Source organism: Eptesicus fuscus, chromosome 21, assembly GCF_027574615.1.
Source record: "Eptesicus fuscus isolate TK198812 chromosome 21, DD_ASM_mEF_20220401, whole genome shotgun sequence".
Lineage (NCBI taxonomy): Eukaryota > Metazoa > Chordata > Mammalia > Chiroptera > Vespertilionidae > Eptesicus > Eptesicus fuscus.
Window position 1 is genome coordinate 32,659,757 of NC_072493.1, and position 19,488 is coordinate 32,679,244.

General features: G+C 45.1%; 1 protein-coding gene across 3 annotated transcripts; it reads right to left on the minus strand.

Moving 5' to 3' along the window:
* Positions 1–320: 320 nt before the first annotated feature.
* On the minus strand, positions 321–10,932 carry NUDT7 (nudix hydrolase 7). 3 transcript variants are annotated; one of them, XM_028142838.2, is made up of 4 exons: positions 10,831–10,932; positions 7,710–7,863; positions 3,243–3,401; positions 321–1,495 (listed from the first exon to the last, which is right to left on the minus strand). In XM_028142838.2, exons 1-4 carry the CDS (start codon positions 10,860–10,862, stop codon positions 1,127–1,129), a joined length of 714 nt encoding a protein of 237 aa, XP_027998639.1. In that variant the 5' UTR covers positions 10,863–10,932; the 3' UTR covers positions 321–1,126. The 3 variants fall into 3 exon arrangements, with proteins under 3 accessions (XP_027998639.1, XP_027998640.1, XP_027998641.1); XM_028142839.2 differs by lacking the exon at positions 7,710–7,863; XM_028142840.2 differs by lacking the exon at positions 3,243–3,401 and having other exon boundaries at positions 10,831–10,929.
* Between the last annotated feature and the right edge of the window lie 8,556 nt (positions 10,933–19,488).

Sequence of the window (19,488 nt, forward strand, 5' to 3'; positions counted from 1 at the left end):
CAGAACGTTTGCCTTTGTGACTTTTGATGTGGGGTATATCAGTGTTTTCCTGCTCTCAGCATTTTGAGGTAGACAACATCATTTCCCCCAATTGGTAGGCATATCCCTTCATTACAGCTGCTCTGGATGATGCCTGCTGAGCCCCACCAATATCCAAGGGTGTCCCGTGCCTGTCACAGAGCCCATGTTACATGTCACAACTCATCCCAATTCTAACTGCTGGCAAACACCTCGGGTTTGGGTGACTCTCTACCTGGCCATTTTCAAGTGTTATATTTAGGGTTATAGCTCTGCTCAAACAAAGTGACTACAAATTATTGTGGCAGAAAGGTAACAGGATTTATTCTTCTCCCATATAATAGTCCCAACTCCCACGTGAATAGTCCAGGGTGGCAGGTTGCTTTGCTCCACAGAGTCATTCAGAGATCCAAGCTCTTATGATCTTTTGGTTCTGCCATTCTGCTAGGAATTGTCTTCATCTGTATGGTCAAAGCTGGGGTGCAGATAAATTCATGTTGCAGCTCATGGAAAAGGGAAAAGAGTCCAGGGAGGCTGGCTTACCTCTTAAATTGGAGATGACCTGCAAAGTCAACTTTCATTCACATCCCATTGGCCTAGACTAAGTTCTAGAGAGCCACATTTACCTGCAAAGCATTCTGGGTAATGCTATTTCTACCAGGACGCTTTGGTCTCAGCTTCAAGTCTATTGCCATGGAATAAAGGGACAATAGATTTTGATGGCCAGCCAGAAATTGCTGACATATGTAACATCAGACAGAAAGAAATATTACCTCTTATAAAGAGAAATGCTACATGGTTATATATTTAATAAATGTTTATTAAGTGCCTACTGTGTGCCAGATACATTTTCTTACCCGTGTAAGAAAAATGGGGCTAATATATTGTGGGTGAAATTATGCAATACCATAAACACATTTTCCACTTTTGAAAAACTTTTGCTCTTTCAGATAACAGAGGGCAACTGGAAATAAGGCAAGGTTTTTATCTTCATATTGCCTGGAAAATATTCGCACCTGTCAAATTCCACCAGCTGGCATTATTGTTGTTCCGCGGATAAGCACACACAAAGCTGCTTAGATAGTTATTTGGATGTTGGTCTCATAAATCATAACTTGCTTGGTGCATGTTTATAAAGCTTCAGGAAGGTTTCTTCCGAGGATGATGTCAGATCGTTGAGATTAAATTCAACCTCAAAGGTGGGTTTTTCCCCCAAAATAATTAAGGCAATGAACACAGCGAATTTTGCTGTTAGTCCTTTGATATAGTAAGTCACACCATCTTCAGGATTTGTGTACTCAAAGCAATGAATAATAAAATGATGACCAGATTGTGTCAGTTGATTCTGGTGGTAGGCGTGTGGGTGCAAGAAATAGTCCAGAGGCACCAGGAACACTTTCTTCACTTCATCGGGATTCGGCTGGGGCTGGAAATTGTGGTCTATGAACCCTACAACTGGTGTTATAAATGTATTTGTCTAAAAGCAGAAAACAAAATACACAAATTAAGAAGTGAAGAGATACTGTTGCAAATGTGAAAGTCATGCCACTTCCATGTAAACTAAGAAAACAGGCTGGCCTGGCCAGCGTGGCTTAGTGATTAAGCATCAACCTATGAACCAGGAGGTCACAGTTCGATTCCCTGTCAGGGAACCTGCCCAGGTTGTGGGCTCCATCCCCAGTGGGGCAGGGGCATGCAGGAGGCAGCCCACTAATGATTCTTTCTCATCATTGACGTTTCTCTCTCTCTCTCTCTCTCTCTCTCTCTCTCTCTCTCTCTCTCTCTCCTTTCTTCTCTGAAATCAATAAAAATATTTTTTTTAAAAAAAAAAGAAGGAAAAAAAAAAGAAGAAGAAGAAAGGCTGAAGTAATCAGTACATAAGGTGGGCAGGGCAGGAGGAACTTGCTACAGTTGTAAACTTTATGTTACCCATGAAATGTGGGGAGTCCCTGCCCTTACCCGCAGCCTCTGTAAGATAGCTTTGTAAATATTTTGTGAATATAAGAAGGCACAATATTTTGGAATGACAATTTAGCATTATTAATTCGTGGTCCCTCTGACTTAGCAATTGCAGTTGTGTAAGTAAATTCCTACCAGTGAGAAAAAATATAAGTGCTCAGGTCCTCTAATAATCTCGTTCCATTATAACATTGATGAGGTGTTGTGGGAACTTGGTTTATGTCAACTAGCCTAGGGTAAAATTGGTTTTGTTATGTTGTTCACTTAAAGTTGCAGAATCTGTCGACAATGTTAAGTAAGGACTTACTGCACAAGACTGAAGCATTATTTGCAATAGCCCAAAACTCTAAAGTTACCACCCTTCAATTGACAGACATTTAGGGTAGATCAATTAGGAGTATAGCCATATCCTATATAATAAAAGCCTAATATGCCAAGTGTCTGACCACTGGACTGTTCGACCAGTCGCTATGATGCACACTGACCACCAGGGGGCAGACACTCCGACCAGTAAGTTAGCTTGTTGCTGGGGTCTAGCCGATGGGGACTGGTGTGACAGGCTGGACACGCCCTGGAGCCTTCCCTCAGTCCCTCCCTGGCCCCAATCGTGCACCAGTGGGGTCCCTCAGCCTGGCCTGTGCTCTCTCGCACTCTGGGACCCCTCGGGGGATGTCGGAGAGCTGCAGGCCAGACCAAGGGACCACACTGGTGCACGAATGAGTAATGGGATAATATGCCTCTTAAAAAAAAATGCAATAGATAACTTTCCCTTATCAGTATAGGAAAAGTCATCTTATCAATAGAAAAATGACATAATATTGTGGCATATTCCCATTTATGGGAAATTATGTATATAAAATCATATATGAACTATTTTACATAGCTCATATATTTATATGTGGGAGGATTTCTATTTACCTTCACAACTGCTTGCAAATAAATGTAGAGTGTTGTTAAGTGAAAGATTCTACTGGGAATTTTGGCGGGGAGGCCTGGGATTTAGTGTAGAAGTATCTACAGGATTCCACAGCACCCAGTTTGGAAACCACTGATGGAGTTCCCCTTTCATTTCTGGATGGGGGAAGGGACCAGACAAGAAAAGGGGCTTGCTCAAGGCCACTTAGCTTATAAGGGCAAAGTCCACACAAGGACCAGTCTCTTCACTCTACGGATGGCACTCTCAGAGGTCAGGTTTGCCATCCTGAAGCCAGTGGGTGCACTGGGAGCTCACGAGTCCAAGAAACCCAGTCCATTCCAGCCCTTACATCAAACAGATACGGCACCAGGCGGCAGACAACCTCCACCTGATGTGGACACAGCCCCACTTCCTCCTGGGCCTCCCGGAGGGCTGTGGCCACATCATCCGCATCCGTAGTTTCGCACTTTCCTCCAGGGAAGCAGACTTCTCCAGGCGACCGTCTCAGCTGGACAGTGAGAAACAGAGCGGCACAGGGTGATTCCAATGTGGGAACCACTCACTCACTCAATAAGCACTTACTGAACCTCTATGCTGTGCTGCAGAGCATTCTTACAATAGTGGAAATACGTAAAGAACAGGAGCAGAAAACACGTTGTACTTGAATCTTTTTATAAAAATGAACTTTGAAAACTGCTCTCACTTCTGACTTTTCTCTATTTGCCCCTCCCCCCCCCCAAATACCATTCACACACAAACAGATTTACATTGATGGGGGGTGGAGGCTGAAAGAAAGGATAAAGGGTGATGCTACCAATAGATAACTTTTACTGAGGGCTTACTATGTTGCATCACAGGGACTTTTTTTCACTGAATCATCAGAACAGTTTTATAAGCTGTTTTTTAAAAGTTATTTTTTAATTGAGTGAATTTCATAACATAAAATTAAACTAAACAATCAGTGACATTTAAAATATTCATAGTGTTACATAACTCCTACCACCATCCAGTTCCAGAACATTCTCATCACCCCAGAGACTGTACCCACCAAGCAGTGGATTCCCACTTGCCTCCCCTCCCTGCCCTTACTTTCTGTCCCTATGGATTTACCTTCCTGCATATTCCCTGTAAATGGAATCATATGACATGTGTGACCTTTGGCATCTGCTTTTTTCGCTTAGCGTCATGTTTCTGAAATTCTTCCACATTGTACCATGTATCAGTACCTTTTTCCTTTTTATGGATGAATAGTTTCCCACTGTATGTATATATTGTAATTTGTTTATCTTTCCATTAATGAACATATAGGCTACTATAATATTATTATTTCCACTTTTAAAAAAATACTTTTAAAAATTGATTTCAGAGAGGAAGGGAGAGGGAGAGAGATAGAAACATCAATGAAGAGAATCATTGATTGGCTGCCTCCTGCATACCCCCTACTGGGATTGAGCCTGCAACTCGGGCATATGCCTTGATTGGGAATCAAACCATGACCTCCTGGTTCACAGGTTGACGCTCAACCACTGAGCCACGATGGCTGGGAATTATTTCCACTGTTAGATAAAGGAACTAAAATTCAAAGAGGTTAAATAATCTGACCAGTTTCACATAGGGTGAGTAGTGGAGCTGGAACATAAACCAGGATTTAATTCTAGAGCCACGCCCTTAAGTATCGAACCATACATTTGTTAAGACATTACACAGAACATGCGGTCATCAGCACTGACCTGTGATGCCGCCCCTACCTCTGCACAGACTAAAGGAACAGGAGCCTCTTTCCCTGCAAAGCCCCTTCCACATATATCCTTGATCCCATGCCTCCGACTTCAGGAGAACCGTTTGTGTCTCCATTTGTAGCATCCTGAATAATTCCCCCCCTTTAAAAATCTCTGTCTTTAAAATGATTTCTTTCCTATCCTCGGCTGGAGGAGCACAACCACCCCCTCCAACCCCCGCTTCTCTCCTCTGCAGGACCAAACTTCTAAGCAAACGTGACCTCAATGTGTTTCACACTCACTCCGCCAGTGCCCACCATCCTTTCTCTCCTGAACCGTCCAGGGGACCTCAAGGTCAGCAGGGGTCCTGGGTCTGCGTCTTCTCAACAGTGTGCAATGCGGGTAATGTCTGTCCTCAGGGAGTCGGTCACATGAGCTGATGGCTGCAGTGCCTGGCACAGCGCCTGGCCCATGTTAAATATTTATTAATGAGAACTCGTAAGGACAGTTCTTGACGTTTAGAAGCTAAATCAAAAGGTCATGCAGGCATTTTTAGCACTGGGGCCAATATATCCACGTAAGATGCCATTATAAATTTTGTACTGTTTCTACAGTTTAAAGTCCCATTTGGGCAAGCTTCTTAAAAATGAAAGAAAACATTTTAAAGTTCCTCTCTGTTAATAAATCAGTAACAAAAATACATTAAAAAAATCAGTAACAGTGCAGGAGTTGCTACAATACACAGAAACCTCACCCATCTTCACATCAATTGTAGACATGAGTGTAGGTGAAACCCAGGTTGATGGACATGTCTCTACTGTCTTGACCATTCACCATCCAAATGCATGAGAGAGAGACCCAATGCTACATCACCTCTGAAAGCTTACTCCATAGCGTTAGCTCATTCAGCAGCAAGGGACCACTGACACACTGACAGGGACACCTGCAGGGACTCATCAGGCTCGACAGAAATACGGGCCTGATTTAATGCCTATTTTAAATACTCGTAAGAAAATGTCATGCTGTTTCAAAGAAAATACATTCATAAAAATGATGATTCACAAACTGTCAGATCAGAAAGGGCCCTATCTAAGTACATAAGTTTTTTTCTTTTTGTAAAAAAGCATAATATTTTTATTAAATAAAACCTTATGGAATTCTACTCAAAAGCCAAATAAGGTTGCAGCCTAATTTCCTTAGACTTCCATCTATGTTTTTTTTCTTGAATTTCCTCTTGCCTGTTTCAAGCCCTAGAGAGCTGGGAGCAGAGAGAGGAGAGGGAAGAGAGAGGAGAGGAGAGGAGAGGAGGGAGGGGAGGGGAGGGGAGGGGAGGGAGGGGAGGGAGGAGAGGAGAGGAGAGGAGAGGAGAGGAGAGGAGAGGAGAGGAGAGGAGAGGAGAGGAGAGGAGAGGAGAGGAGAGGAAGGACAATGACAGGGGGGAGAGAGGAGAAGGAAGAGGGAGGAACATGAGGAGGAGGGAGAGCGATATCCTTACCCTCATAACATTAGGCACTGTCTTCAGTCCCATTTTAGGAAGAAAACCGAGGCTCAGAGAGAACTTTGCTCCGGGTTCCAGAGCTAGCAGGAGAGCCCACACTTGCGCAGGAGGGACTGATGACATGCGCCTCCTTCCCCATCTACTGGGAGGAAATCCATGGGCCCAGCTTGCGTGACTCCAGGGAGGAGGTAAGCTCAGGTAATGCCTGAGGGAATTTCTTGCCCTCACAGCCAGAGAGGCTTAGAGTTCAATTTAATTAGCTTTACATACTTTTTTTTTAAAATGTGACCTTTGCATATCAGAGTTCATGGTCTAAGATGATTCTCACTTAATAGTCAATAGACAAAGTTACTCTAGGTGAAACAGAGATCTGAGACCCGTTTTGGTCTTGTCTAGATTTTCTACATGATTGTTCAATTGATAATTAAAAAAACAAGTTTCTGCTATATTTCCCGGCAGAGCTGGGAACAGACCTGGTCCCCTGGTTCCCCGTTAAGTATCTCCCCTTGGAAACTTGATTGTCATCATCCGACCCAGACAGGAAAGAATCCACACAAGTCTAATACCAAATCCAGGAAACTTCAGCTGATATTTCAGCTTGCTTTTTCCCCTATGGAGATACTTTTGGTTATTCTGCGTAGAAAGACATTTTATTATGGCCCATTTTCTTTTTTGTACTTGGACAATTTGAAATTATTGCTTCCCAACTTTTCCTCGGAAGTACCCCTAACAGCAAGGGACAGTGACCGTACCCAGGTGTGTACCCAGGGGAACTCCATTCCCAGCCCAATATTTTTTTTTTAAGTTGAACAGTTATCTTAAAAACCTCAAGCCATGTCTGTCTGCGAATGGCGCTAATGATGATGACATCTGAAACTTACCGAGGCCTTGCCAAGTGCCAGGCTTGTTTTAGAAGCTTTACATTAGTGACCCTGTGAAATTCTCACGGAGGCCCTATTAGACAGGTGTTAATATTTTGTCCTCATTTTGCAAGTGAGACTGCAGCACAGAGAGGAGAACTAAATAAGACAGAGTCACAGAGCTGACAAGGAGAGAGCCTGCATTCAAACATGGGCAGCCAGCTTCAGGGCCCAGACTGTTAACTTCGCTGCTCCAGAACTTTCACGTTATACCTGGGGTGGGATTGGTCTAAAACAGTGGCAAACTGTCCCCCCTCTCCCCGATTCCTTCCAGGACAGGAGACAAACTCTAGAGACTTTTGTGGTTATCACAAAGGTGTGTGTGTGTGTGTGTGTGTGTGTGTGTGTGTGTGTTACTGGCACCTAGTAGGTAGGGGCCAGGGATGATGCTAAACATACATCCCATAATGCACAGGGCAGCTCCCACAACAAGGAATTATCCAGCCCAAATGCCAGTGGCCCCAAGGTTAAGAAACCCAGGTCTAAAAGTATTCTAAATTACTTTATTTTTCTTTCCAAAAAATTTCCCCAAAATGCCATGTTATCCTGTGGCCCCTCAAACATCACAATTCTGAAAGTCCATTTGGGAATCTCTGGCCTCAAAATGTGTGCAAGTGACAACATTTCGTGGGGTTTTCAAATGTCTTGAGACTTTAATGGCAGAACCTCTTGTCACCTACCTTCTCTGACCGGAGGGTGAACAACAGATGAAGTTTTCCTTCTTTAGCCAACAACGGTAAAAGGATGGAATATTTACTAGACGACAAGTGAGAATATTTGGTCCCAACATCATGCTTTTTTAAGCGGGCCTTAGCATCATCTATCAAACTGTTTCTAAAAGGGAAATAAACCAAACATTATAGTACCAGCGTTATAATAAAAAATCTCCTTGTCCTGCCTATGTTTCTGCTTTGCTGAGTATCTTGAGGTTTACCATTTCTGAGTCTCGGTGTACTTTTCAATAACATGACAGAAATAATAATTTAAAAAAAAATCACATGATTTTCAGCAAGATAAAATGAGGCAAAAACCTACAGTTTCACTTTCCAATTAACCGCAGTTCACCTTAGCCCAAAAATATTAAGTTAAAAATTTCAGAAATAAACAATTCATAAGTTTTCAATATGTGCTGTTCTGAGTAGGGTGATGAAATCTTGCCCTGCCCAACTCCATCCCACCTGGGACATGAATCATTCCTTTATCCAGGTGACCAGGCTGTCTGTGCTTCCTGCCCATTAGTCACTCAGTAGCCTTCTTGGTGATCAGATGCAGTGCTTGTGTTCAAGTAACCCTTATTTTACTTAACAATGGCCCCAAAGCACAAGAGTAATGATGCTGGCAATTCTGATATGCCAAAGAGAAGATGTAAAGTGCTTCCCATAAGGGAAAAGGTAAGTACAGTACAATAAGATATTTTGAGAGAGACCACACTTACATAATTTTTATTACAGTATACTGTTATACTCATTCTATTGTATTATCATTGTTAATCTCTTACTCCCGTGGTCGGCAAACTGCGGCTCTCGAGCCACATGCGGCTCTTTGGCCCCTTGAGTGTGGCTCTTCCACAAAATACCACAGCCTGGGCGAGTCTATTTTGAAGAAGTGGCGTTAGAAGAAGTTTAAGTTTTAAAAACTTGGCTCTCAAAAGAAATTTCAATCGTTGTACTGTTGATATTTGGCTCTGTTGACTAATGAGTTTGCCAACCACTGTCTTACTCTGTGTAGGAAAAACCATTATTATTATTATATATATATATATATGGTTTGGTACTATCTGCAGTTTCAGGCATCTCCTGGGGGTCTTGGAACATATCCCCCATGGGTGAGGGGTGGAACTATGTACTAAGAACACAGTTTAGTGCACAAGTTCATTTGAAAACTAAATTTAAATTATGGTAAAATACTTTTTAACAAAGCAATAGTTAATGATCAAAATCCATAACTATATTCAGGTAAGACAGGTTTGCTAAATAAGACATTGTAAGGTCAGATCATTGTAAAGTTAAGAACTTTCTCTTAATCTGGCCCTTATGTCATGTTATCAAGCATTCCTTTTGTTATTAAATATTCAACTGCTTTATAACAGTGGTTCCCAAACTTTAACAGCAACAGAATCCCCTGGAGGGTTGGCTGGGCCCACCGAAAACTGTGACTGGGCTGGTGTGAAGTAAGTGTGGGGTGGAGCCTGAGACTTAGCATTTACATCAAACTCCCAAGCGATGGTGATGTTGCAGACCAGGGGAACACACTTTGAGAATATATGAGTATTGGGATTTATGAGCACAAATGGTGCCCTGAATCCATGACTGTGAATTTGGTTGGGTCCTTTTGAACGGTGTATTTTGTTGCTGGTTTGTGTAGTGGCTTAAATAGTGTCCTCCCTAAACCACAAATCTGACTTCACTTGGAAACAGAATTTCTGTAGATGTAATTAGTTTAGGACTGGTTTTAAGGTGGGCCCTAATTCCAGTGACTGGTGTCCTTATAAAAAGAGGAGAGGACACAGAGAGGCAGATACACAAGAAAGAAGGCCAGGTGAAGACAGAGGCAGCGACAGGATGTGATGCTGCCAGAAGCCAGGGAACACCAGAAGCTGCCACAGGCCAGGAAGGGTCCTTCCCGAGAACCTGGCAGGGAAGATGGCCCGCCAGCCCCTGGATTTTGGACTTCTAGATTTCACAACTGTGAGAGCATAAACTTCTGTTTTGTAAGCTACCCAGTTTGTGGCACATTGTTCTTGACAACCCAATAAACTAACAGTTTAATTGTAATTTTTCTATGGGAAAGGCAGTTTTGCAGAGTAGGCAAAATCAGATGTGGAAGTCAGCTAGAACTGGTTTCAAAATGCTTAGGAATGACCTCTCTGAGCTCCCCTCCCCTCACCTGTGACATGTTTGAAAGTATTTATGAGGATTTAATGACATTTCCTATACGGTGGCTGGTACTCAGCTAGTGGCCTACGAATGATGACTACTGTCATAAATGTCTCCATCATTAAATGAGCAGTTGTTTGTGGGAGGTGTTTGCTATTGTATGCCTTTCTACTGGCAGATGCTCCCTAAAAGTGGTTGGATAACCACAGTGAACTGCAAAATAACGACCAAAGGCTTGAAAGGAATCAGAGTGCTGGGAACTCCAGGGAGGCATCCAGAAGAGGAAATGGGCCTGCCCAGTGTGGCTTCGAAAAGGCCCCAGGACTAATCAGAGGGTCCAGCAGATGCTAAGTCTGCAAAAATGTGTCTGTCCACATTAGGGGCTGATCCTGGGAATAATCACCATAAAAACACTAACAAAAACGTAGCAGCCACCCTGTTCTGAGCATGGGCTTATCCCACACTCTTGCCTTGCTTTTCTCTTTTCATCTTCACACCAGCCCAGCGAGGTGAGCGCCTAATCTGGTCCAGAACCAGAGGGTTATGTAACTGAGACCCAAGGCCACCGACTGGGAGTAGCCATCGGAGGACTTGAACCCTGGGTTGCCAGGTGCGGGCTGGGGTTCCAGAGGTCGAACTCTGGAGACGCCTGGAGCAGAAGACGTAAGCGGCTGGGCAGGGGAACGCCTTGCCCTTGGGGGACGGCGGGAACCCATGATGCCAGATGCCAGAGCCTGGCTCCGTCTGGGGCCAGAGAAGATGCAGAGGTCCCTGGACCCTGCCGGCGGCAAGGAGATGAGGGCAGAGTGTGGGCTCGGCAAAAGCAATCGCGGGTAAAAAGCCCCTAGGACCCGCGGCCCGCGATCAGCTCGGCCCCGCCCAGATCAAAGCCGGCTCAGAGTGCCAGGGCCCGGGGAGGCTTTACCTGACTGTCTCCGGAGGACAGGGTCGCGACATTGTTCCGGGAAAGTTTGTTTCCAGCGGGTGACTCCTCAGAGGTGCTGGGGCGGCCGGGCATGCGCAGAGGCAGCTGGCCTAGGGACGGGTATGAGGCGGGGCCTATGGCCAGAGTCGGTGATGGGGCGGGGCCTAAGTCCAGAGATGATGATGGGGCGGAGCGTGGGGGAGTGGGCGGGGCCTGGCGCCGTAGGCGGAGAATCAGGGCGGGACGACACGTGAGGGCGGGGCTTGCGGGGCTTAATGCAGGGCCTTCCAGGTCCCAGGAAGCGGTTCCTGCCCTGCTCCTTGCTCTGTCCTTGGAACACCGGGCATATGAGGAATTCTGAAATTGAGAATTGTAAAAAAAAGGAGAGAGAAAACGAAAATGCAGTGCTGGTGAGTTGAGAGGATTCTGACACTCGTATTTACTGTTGCTAGGAGGTTAAGTTGGTTCCATTTTTCTGAACAGCCGTCACACGCATTTACTCAGCACCTACTATGTGCTGGGTACAAATCCCACAGCTGGCAAAAAGGCACGGGGAGCTTACCGTCAAATGGGAGAGAGAGACAGGAAGCAGAAAATTACATAAATAAAGCAAGAGGCCTTTAGTCCTTGGAGAACATCTGTGGGAGAAACGTGACCAAATCAGATCAGAGACGGCTTACCGGAGAGAATGGAAACAGAGCAGACCTCCAAGGCAGCTGTCTCCAAGTGCAGTTAGTTCAGGACCCGCAGCATCAGCACCACTCCGGTGCTGTTAAATACAGACTCCGGGGTCTCATCCCAGAGCTGCTGAATCAGAAATGGGGGTCAGGACCACTGATCTGTGCATAGGAGATTCTGTATGTGTGGAAAGTAAACAAGGGAAAGGGGCAGAGGAGAGAGTTCCAGGAAGAAGGACAAATTTGTGCGAAGACTCCATGGTGTGCAAAGACCCGAGAGGAGTGGCTTGAGAAGAGCCAGTGAGAGGGAGCCTGGTTGGAGCTGGCACTTTGGAGGTCAGACTTCAGAGACTTAACGCCAGGCTGACTTCTCTGTCCTGTACAGGAGGTGCAATGCCTGAAACCCACAATAATGTTTTCATTTTAATTTCTTTTAAAATCAGAAGAAAATGAATATAATAATAAGCAATATAAAATAATAAATCCAGCCTGATTACATTAATCTTTATACCAATACAGTCATAACATAGAATTTATTATTATTATTATTATTATTATTATTATTAGTTTATGGAGGAATGGGTTCATAAAACCAAAATTGCCTAGGGACTGTGAAATTCACAGTGTGGCCCTGGGTGGTGGGACAGTTGGGCCACAGTTCCCAAGATCTCTAAAACCACTGAGCTTAGATGTTCCCCTAGTGAGTCTGCCAAGGCTGTAAGCCCAAACCAAAAGCTTGATGACAGCCTAATAATAACAATGATGGCACCTCACCCACATTTGTGTACTTCACCCTCTGAGGAACCCTATGAAGTAGGGTCATTTCTACAGCGGTATTAACATCCTCACTTTCCAAATTAGGAAATAAAAAAAAATGTCTTTCTAAGTTCACACAGCTAGGGTTCAAGGTTAGATCATTCTGACCTCTGAGTTCATTTGTTTCAACATCACCTCTCAGAAGCAACTGACCTGTGAATTATATGGCTCTGATTATGAATGAGGAGATAAATTAACCCTTCCTCTAATATCTATTGCATGCTTACTATGTGCTAGGCCTGTCTAAAATGTGACGCCTTGACTGTTAAGACCTCTTAATCTATTGGGGGTTATAATAAACACGACTCAGTCTAGTAACGCACAGTGCATTCTCAGCTCTGTAGGAGAAGGGAAGGGGAAGCGGTTCAGAGGATTGAATTGGGGGCTAAAAATTACTTCTGGAGATTTTATTTTCTTGTCTTTTAGACATCCTTTGATTGAATCCTCGATTTGAAGAATAGCAAACTGAGGCTCAGTGTAGTCGAGTGCCTTGCCCAGGGTCACACAACAGGTGGATTGTGGAGCCAGGTGTGGATCCCATCCACTGAGCTGCAGTTGGCACGCAGGTAGGTTGTGAGGAATAGGTGGGATTTCAAGAAGCCAAAGTGGGGGAGGTGGCTTTCGGGGCAGAGGGAACAATAGAAGCCAAGCAAGAGTGGAGAGCCCTGAATAGGTCAGGGTCCTCCGCATCAAAATCATCACAACTCAGTGCCCCAAATCTGACCTGATGGGTACTTATCTCAGGGTGGAAATTCAGCCAGGAACATGCATTTCTGAGGAAGCTTCTAGGTGATTCTGTTGTAAAAGTTAAAGACACTGGTTTAAGTGCTCCAAGAGAGACGTTTGATGTTGAGGACAGAAGCCACCTCCTTGCCCCAGAGGGAAGGGCAGATGGTGGCCACCAGCACGAGGAAGCACCATTCCTGGTAGCATTGGAACAATCTTTCTTTCTGGTCTTTGGAGTTGGCAATGTGGGCAGGTCTGTCTCAGGAAAGGTGAGTGGATTATTTTGTAAAAAATGGGCTGGAGCAGATAGATCCCTACATAATGTGGTCTTTGATTTTTTTTTTTTTTAAAGACCCATTTGAAAAAGGAAAGAACTTATGAATTTGGGTCCATATGTCCTCCCGTTGATGACCGTTCATGGCTAGGCATGGAGTTGGATGCTGGAGATATAGAGACACGTGACAGTTAATTCTATCACTCGATAGCTTTGGTATCACATGTGGCAGTGAGTGACTTTAGTCTGCACAAGGGTCTCCTGGGGGCTGATTACACATGTAGGTTGTTGGACGGCAGCCTCAGGGATGTTGGCACAGGTGGGGCCCAGGCATCTGCATTTGCAACCAGACCCTTGGGTGATTCTGATATGTCTACACTTTGAAGGGGGAGAAATGGAACTGGAATCTGGAAAAATAGAAGAGTGGAAATCAGCCCGGGAACTAAAGGTTAGACACAGATTAGATGGAACTTGCTTCTAGAACTGCCCTGGATTACAAACATGTAAATTGCTGGGAATTTACATCTGGGTGCTGCAAATGTGATTTTTTTCAAAGTGATTCATGCTGTTTTTCATCCATGTTTAATTTTTATTGTGTAACAGTAAAACAGATATATGCTTGCGTATTAAAGGGTCTTAAATCTCTGAGCTTCCATGAGCCAGGCCTGCCAAAAACTGACAGAAAATGATGGGAGTGCATCATTCACATATTTTATGCTGTTGTCGGTTCTCATTTCCGTGCACCTTTAGAAATGAGCTAAAGATTAGTTATGTTTAATTTCTTTACTGTCATGGAATCTCTGTGTAATGGAACAATCAAGCAGGTTTAATTACCAATAACAACTGTGCTGGGAAATTTGTGATCTAAATGAAGGCTCGGCCTAGGATGTACGTAATGGTGCAATGCTGTAACTCTGCCTTACAATGAGGCACAGTCTGGTCTCAATTAGCCTGTGAATGAGTCGTGAAATTGGCTTAAGGTTTTCCAGCGCATGGGGAAGCTCAGTGTCCGTGGAGGAAGCACAGACTCCACTCCACAGGGAGTTACCCTCTGTGTCCTCGCCCTGGCCTCCGGTCTGCCCACAGCCCAACCCTGGTTAAACCCCTGCTTTTGTGGATTGGTGAGGGGAGATGGAAACTCACATCCCTCCCCAAATCCAGACTCCACCACTTACCTGGCTTGGTACCTTATCCAGCCCATTGCTTATACCGCAAGGAAAACCATGCCCTCTGCGCTCTGTTCACGGGGATTACACTCTGGCGTGCAGCCTCCTGGTGTATCTGGGGTAATTAGTACTACAGGGGGGCAGAGAGACAGACAGACAGACCCGAGATAGAAGGACAGGCCCTTTGAGAAGGATGCTGTCCATTTGATGCTAACCTCTGGCTTTTCCTATGGCTGTTTGTCTGAAGATGGCTGCACACTACTCTTGTTGGGGGAGAGAGGGTGGGCATTGGTCCTTACTTGAGTTCTTTCATGGAGGCAGAAAAGAACGTGGGTTGTCTTGGAGTAATTTCAGATCTGATGGTGGAGGATTGTACTTCTTGCATCACTGTCCAATGGGACTTTCTACCGTGATGGGAAGTCTCTATATCTGTGCTTTCTCATACGGTGGCCACTAACCAAATACGGCTATTGAGCACTTGACATGTGGCTAGTGTGAATAAGGAACTAAAATTTACATTTTATATACTCTTAGGTAATTTAAATAGCCATATGTGTCTAGTGGCTACCATATTAGCATAGGCAGGTTTGCAATTTCTGAGTTTCCTTCCCTCCTGCAACCTTCTTGGAAGTATCTGCTTAAGACCTCCACAAAGGGTGCAGTGTCTTCCAGGCTAAACACATGCTTGGGGGAACATTCTAGAGGCTTCTTCCCAGGGTATTGTTGGGGAATGAAGGCTAGAAGCAAGTGTCACTAACTCCTTTCTTTTACCACCCTCCCCCCCAAAAAAAGTAAGCTCACATTACCCCCAATAGGCACCTACTCTCACCCCACCTCCCATCACAACAGTGAGGAGTTTGAAATAGGCCTTTCGATTTACCCAAGACAATAAGCTGTTAGCAAACTAAAGTGCTTATTTCTTTATGCCTATTACGTAGGATGAGCTGTATTGAGTTATGTGTTGGACACAGTGATTGGATGCCGTGCCTGTCTTTACAGAGTTAATATTGTGGAAGGGGAAATAGAGTCCTTTCCAAAATGTGTTCCAAGCAACCTTACACCTGTGATGTGCCCTGTGGGAGGGCGCTGATGTCAATTACATTTGGAAAGGCTGCATTTGATAACTACCTCTCACAGACATATAATCTGTTCACATGGTAACGTTTCCAGACTTTGTTTAGCCCCCCTTTCCTCTGATGTACTTGGTCGCAGAATTCTTTTTACCCCATAATCCCTGCTGACACAGATCTGAGCTGGTGTTTTGTTCTAGGCACTTGGGGTAGTGCAATGGGTAGGCTTGTAGGGGAAGGATAAATTTTTTCTCCCTGGGAATAAAAACATCTGACAGAGAAGCCTGATGCTGCTGCCCCAGATAGTATCTAAAACACTGCCATTCCTTATTCCCTTCATCTGCTTTGTTTTTCTTCATAGCACTCATCACTAGGTGATCTAATACATAGTGAGTTCTCCCTAATTCTCTGCCTCCCTCCACTAAATTCTAAGCTCGGGGGGGGGGGGGGAGGGAGGAGAGAGAGAGAGAGGCATCTTTTCTCCATTGCTCTGGCCTCAGTACCCAGGTAACTAATACATTTTGTTTTTTTGTTTTTTCTAACTATAGATATAGAAAAACATTTCAACTGAGCTTTGAAAAAGAGGAAGGATTTTGGTGGGCTAGAGGGGGAGGTGACATTCATTCTAGAAGAAGAGACACTGAAGAATAAAAGCCATGGAGAGTCCTGTAGAAAGAAGCTGGCTTTCATTAAAGAAAGGGTGGACCTAGTAGTGGGTGGTAACACTGCTAGGGTACACTGTGGCCCTTTCATGAAGGAAGTGAGAGAGGAGGACTGGCTGGCTTTATAGGGTCAACTCCTAGCTGCGGTGGGCAGTGGGGTGTATGCATGTGGCGGGCGGGGGGCCGGTAAAGGGGGTGGGTGCGAGATGTTGTAGGCACCTCCAGGGCTCTAGAGAGTGCTGGGTTCTCTACCTAGGAAGAGGCAGTGTGGGTTATGGCCACAATCTATTTTCCGGAATTCTGGCTAGGTTACCAGACCACAGCACGTCCATTGATATATATACACACACAATATATGCATGGTGCCTGCTTTTATGAAATTTTATGAGACTGTGCATTCAAAGTGAACGTGCTTCAGTTTATCTACATGAGGCATAACACAGAGCATAAAACCTGCACAGCCAGAGCCTCTCCGAGGTCGCCGTCCTCATAAACAGGTCTCCCCGGGGCAGTCACTGGGGCGGTGAGTCATCCTCTGGGAAAGGGCACGGGCTGCCAGGCTGTATCTCCTTTCTGCTTCGTCATTCAGAATACAGGCGTGCTTTAGAGGCGAGGAGAGAAGGCAGAACATGTTTCCTTTAATGTTGTTTTGTCTTTCTTCATAGTTAAATGTACATTTTGTTCCCCAAATAGATTCTGGGCAGCTAACTAGCCCTATTGTATGGCCTCCTGGAAAATGAGATGTTTATAGTCTCTACAATGCAAGTCCTCCTCCGACCTTGTGTAGAGATTAAAATGTACGCGCTGTTTAATACAGGTACAAATGTACCCCTATCGCATCCTCCACACAGCAGCCCCAGGGGTTCTAGCTTTCTTTTCTTAACCTCCTGCCACAGTTGGGTGAGTTGTTGCCACCGCTTGTGTGGAGGGCCTGCGTGTGAGGCACTGAGGGAGAGTGTGCTTATTGCTTTGCATGGTTGGGCTTCATTAATCCTCATAACCACCCTCCCAGGTAGAGAGGCTTTTCTTTCCTTTTGCAGATGAACGTGCTGAGGCAGACGGCAGGTAAAGAACTGAATGTCCTAGAGCAGCTGTAGATGAAGCTAGGATTTGAATAAAAACCATTTTACTCAAATGTCAACATGCATTCGGTGGCATTTTGATCCTGTTGAGCAAGGTTTTTATGCTATTTATGTCTATTTTTGTAAATGTCCATTTGATAGCCGGTTAATATATACATACATATGTATGCATATATATGTATATATATATGACTTCAGATGTTCTTTATTTTTTTAATATTTTTTAGAGAGGAAGTGAGAGGGAGAGAGAGATAGAAACATCAACGATGAGAAATAATCATTGATTGGCTGCCTCCTGCATGCCCCCTACTGGGGATTGAGCCCATAACCTGGGCATGTGCCCTGACTGGTAATTGAACCATGACATCTTGGTTCATAGGTCAGCGCTCAACCACCAAGCCACACCAGCTGGGCATATTTACTTTATTGGTAATGCATACTCTGCCTATTAAAATAATGGTTTAACCCTGGCCAGGTGGGTCAGTTGATTGGAGCATCATTCTCTTCACCAAAAGGTTGTGGATTTGATTCCCAGTCAGGGCACATAACTAAGTTGCAGGTTTGATCCCTGGTCGGGAGGGTATGGGAAGCAACCTATTGATGTTTCTCTCTCCCCCTTCATCTCTCTCTAGAAATCAATGAAAGCATATTCTTGGGTGAGGATTCAAGAAAAACAACAACAATGGTTTACGTGGTTTGCCTGATATTAAAACTAAAAATGACTGGAGATCATGAATTATTTGCATGGGAAAGGGGAGGAAATTGTACCTGAAGCTGAGGGCAAGGTGGGCAAGATGTTTGGTGCACTTAAGGTTATCTTTGAACCTCCAGGTAAAAGTTGACAAGAAGCCTTCTCTCTTTTCCATTCCATGTCTACATCCTGCTAAATGTTTCCAATTTGCATTTTCTTTGTTGTGCTTTCATAGACGATGGGCTCTTCTAGCTGCTGGAGAAAACCAGGGCCCCCATCTCTCTCAGTAGGACAGAAGAGAAAATGAGAATAGATCAGCATCTAAGACTTCAGGCTGTGCTAGGACCTGACCTTACAAAGTCCTACCTGGATGCACTCCTGGACTCATTCCAGGACACTAAGGAAGGTCCTACAGAGATTAGGGCTCATCCCTGCTAGCATCTGATTTAAATCACTATGTAGTCCATGTTAGGTCTGATCAAATAATTGAATCAATACCCCCTCCTCTGGGAACTGACTTTTAGGCCACTTCACAGTGGACATTCTACCTGCTTAGACCACATTCCACTTGCTAAGACCATGATCTCTCCCTCCGGATTTCCCAGAATCCAGACCTGCACAGAGAATTCTCTGCCCAGAAAAAGCCCGCCTAGAATCCTTTAGAAACCTCTGACTCCCCATCTTTGAGTGCTGGCACCATTTTGGGGCTCAGCCCATCTGGTTTTCCAGATGACATAATCCTACCTAATAATAGACAAATATGCAAATTGACCGCACCTTCGCTATGCCCAAGCCACTCCCACCAGCCAAGCCACGCCTACCAGCCAAGCAGGGTGGGTATGCAAATTACTCCAACCAAGATGGCGGTTAATTTTCATATCAAGACAGCGTAGAAAGAAGCCAAGAGCTGCAGAAGGGAGCAAAGCTGCAGAGAAGCAAGCAAGCAGGGTGGAGGAGAAGGGAGGAGCAGAGGCGGGGTGGGGGAGAAGGAAGGAGAGCAGGTGGGCTGGCGGAGAAGGGAGGAGCGGAGGCGGGGTGGGGGAGAAGGAAGGAGAGCAGGTGGGCTGGCGGAGAAGGGAGGAGCGGAGGCTGGGTCAGGGGAGAAGGAAGGAGAGCAGGTGGGCTGGCGGAGAAGGGAGGAGCGGAGGCTGGGTCAGGGGAGAAGGAAGGAGAGTGGGCGGGCTGGAGGAGAAGGGAGGAGCGGAGGCAGGCTTGGGGGAGAAGGAAGGAGAGAGGGCGGGGCAGGGTAGAGTACAGCAGGAAGCCCTATTGCAGGAAACGTTCCCTATTGCAACGGGAACGCTAGTAAAATTCATAATCCCTTACCACTTTGGCCTCATGCATTCTTCCTTTGGTAACCCTAACAGTCCACAGAAAGGCAATGTGTAACCAGAGAGAGCTTTGAAGAATGGAGAGGAGACTGGCATTGTTACCTGGGAGTACTGTACCTGGGTTGGGTCTGAGTGCTCTGGAGTCAGACAGAACTGAGTTCAA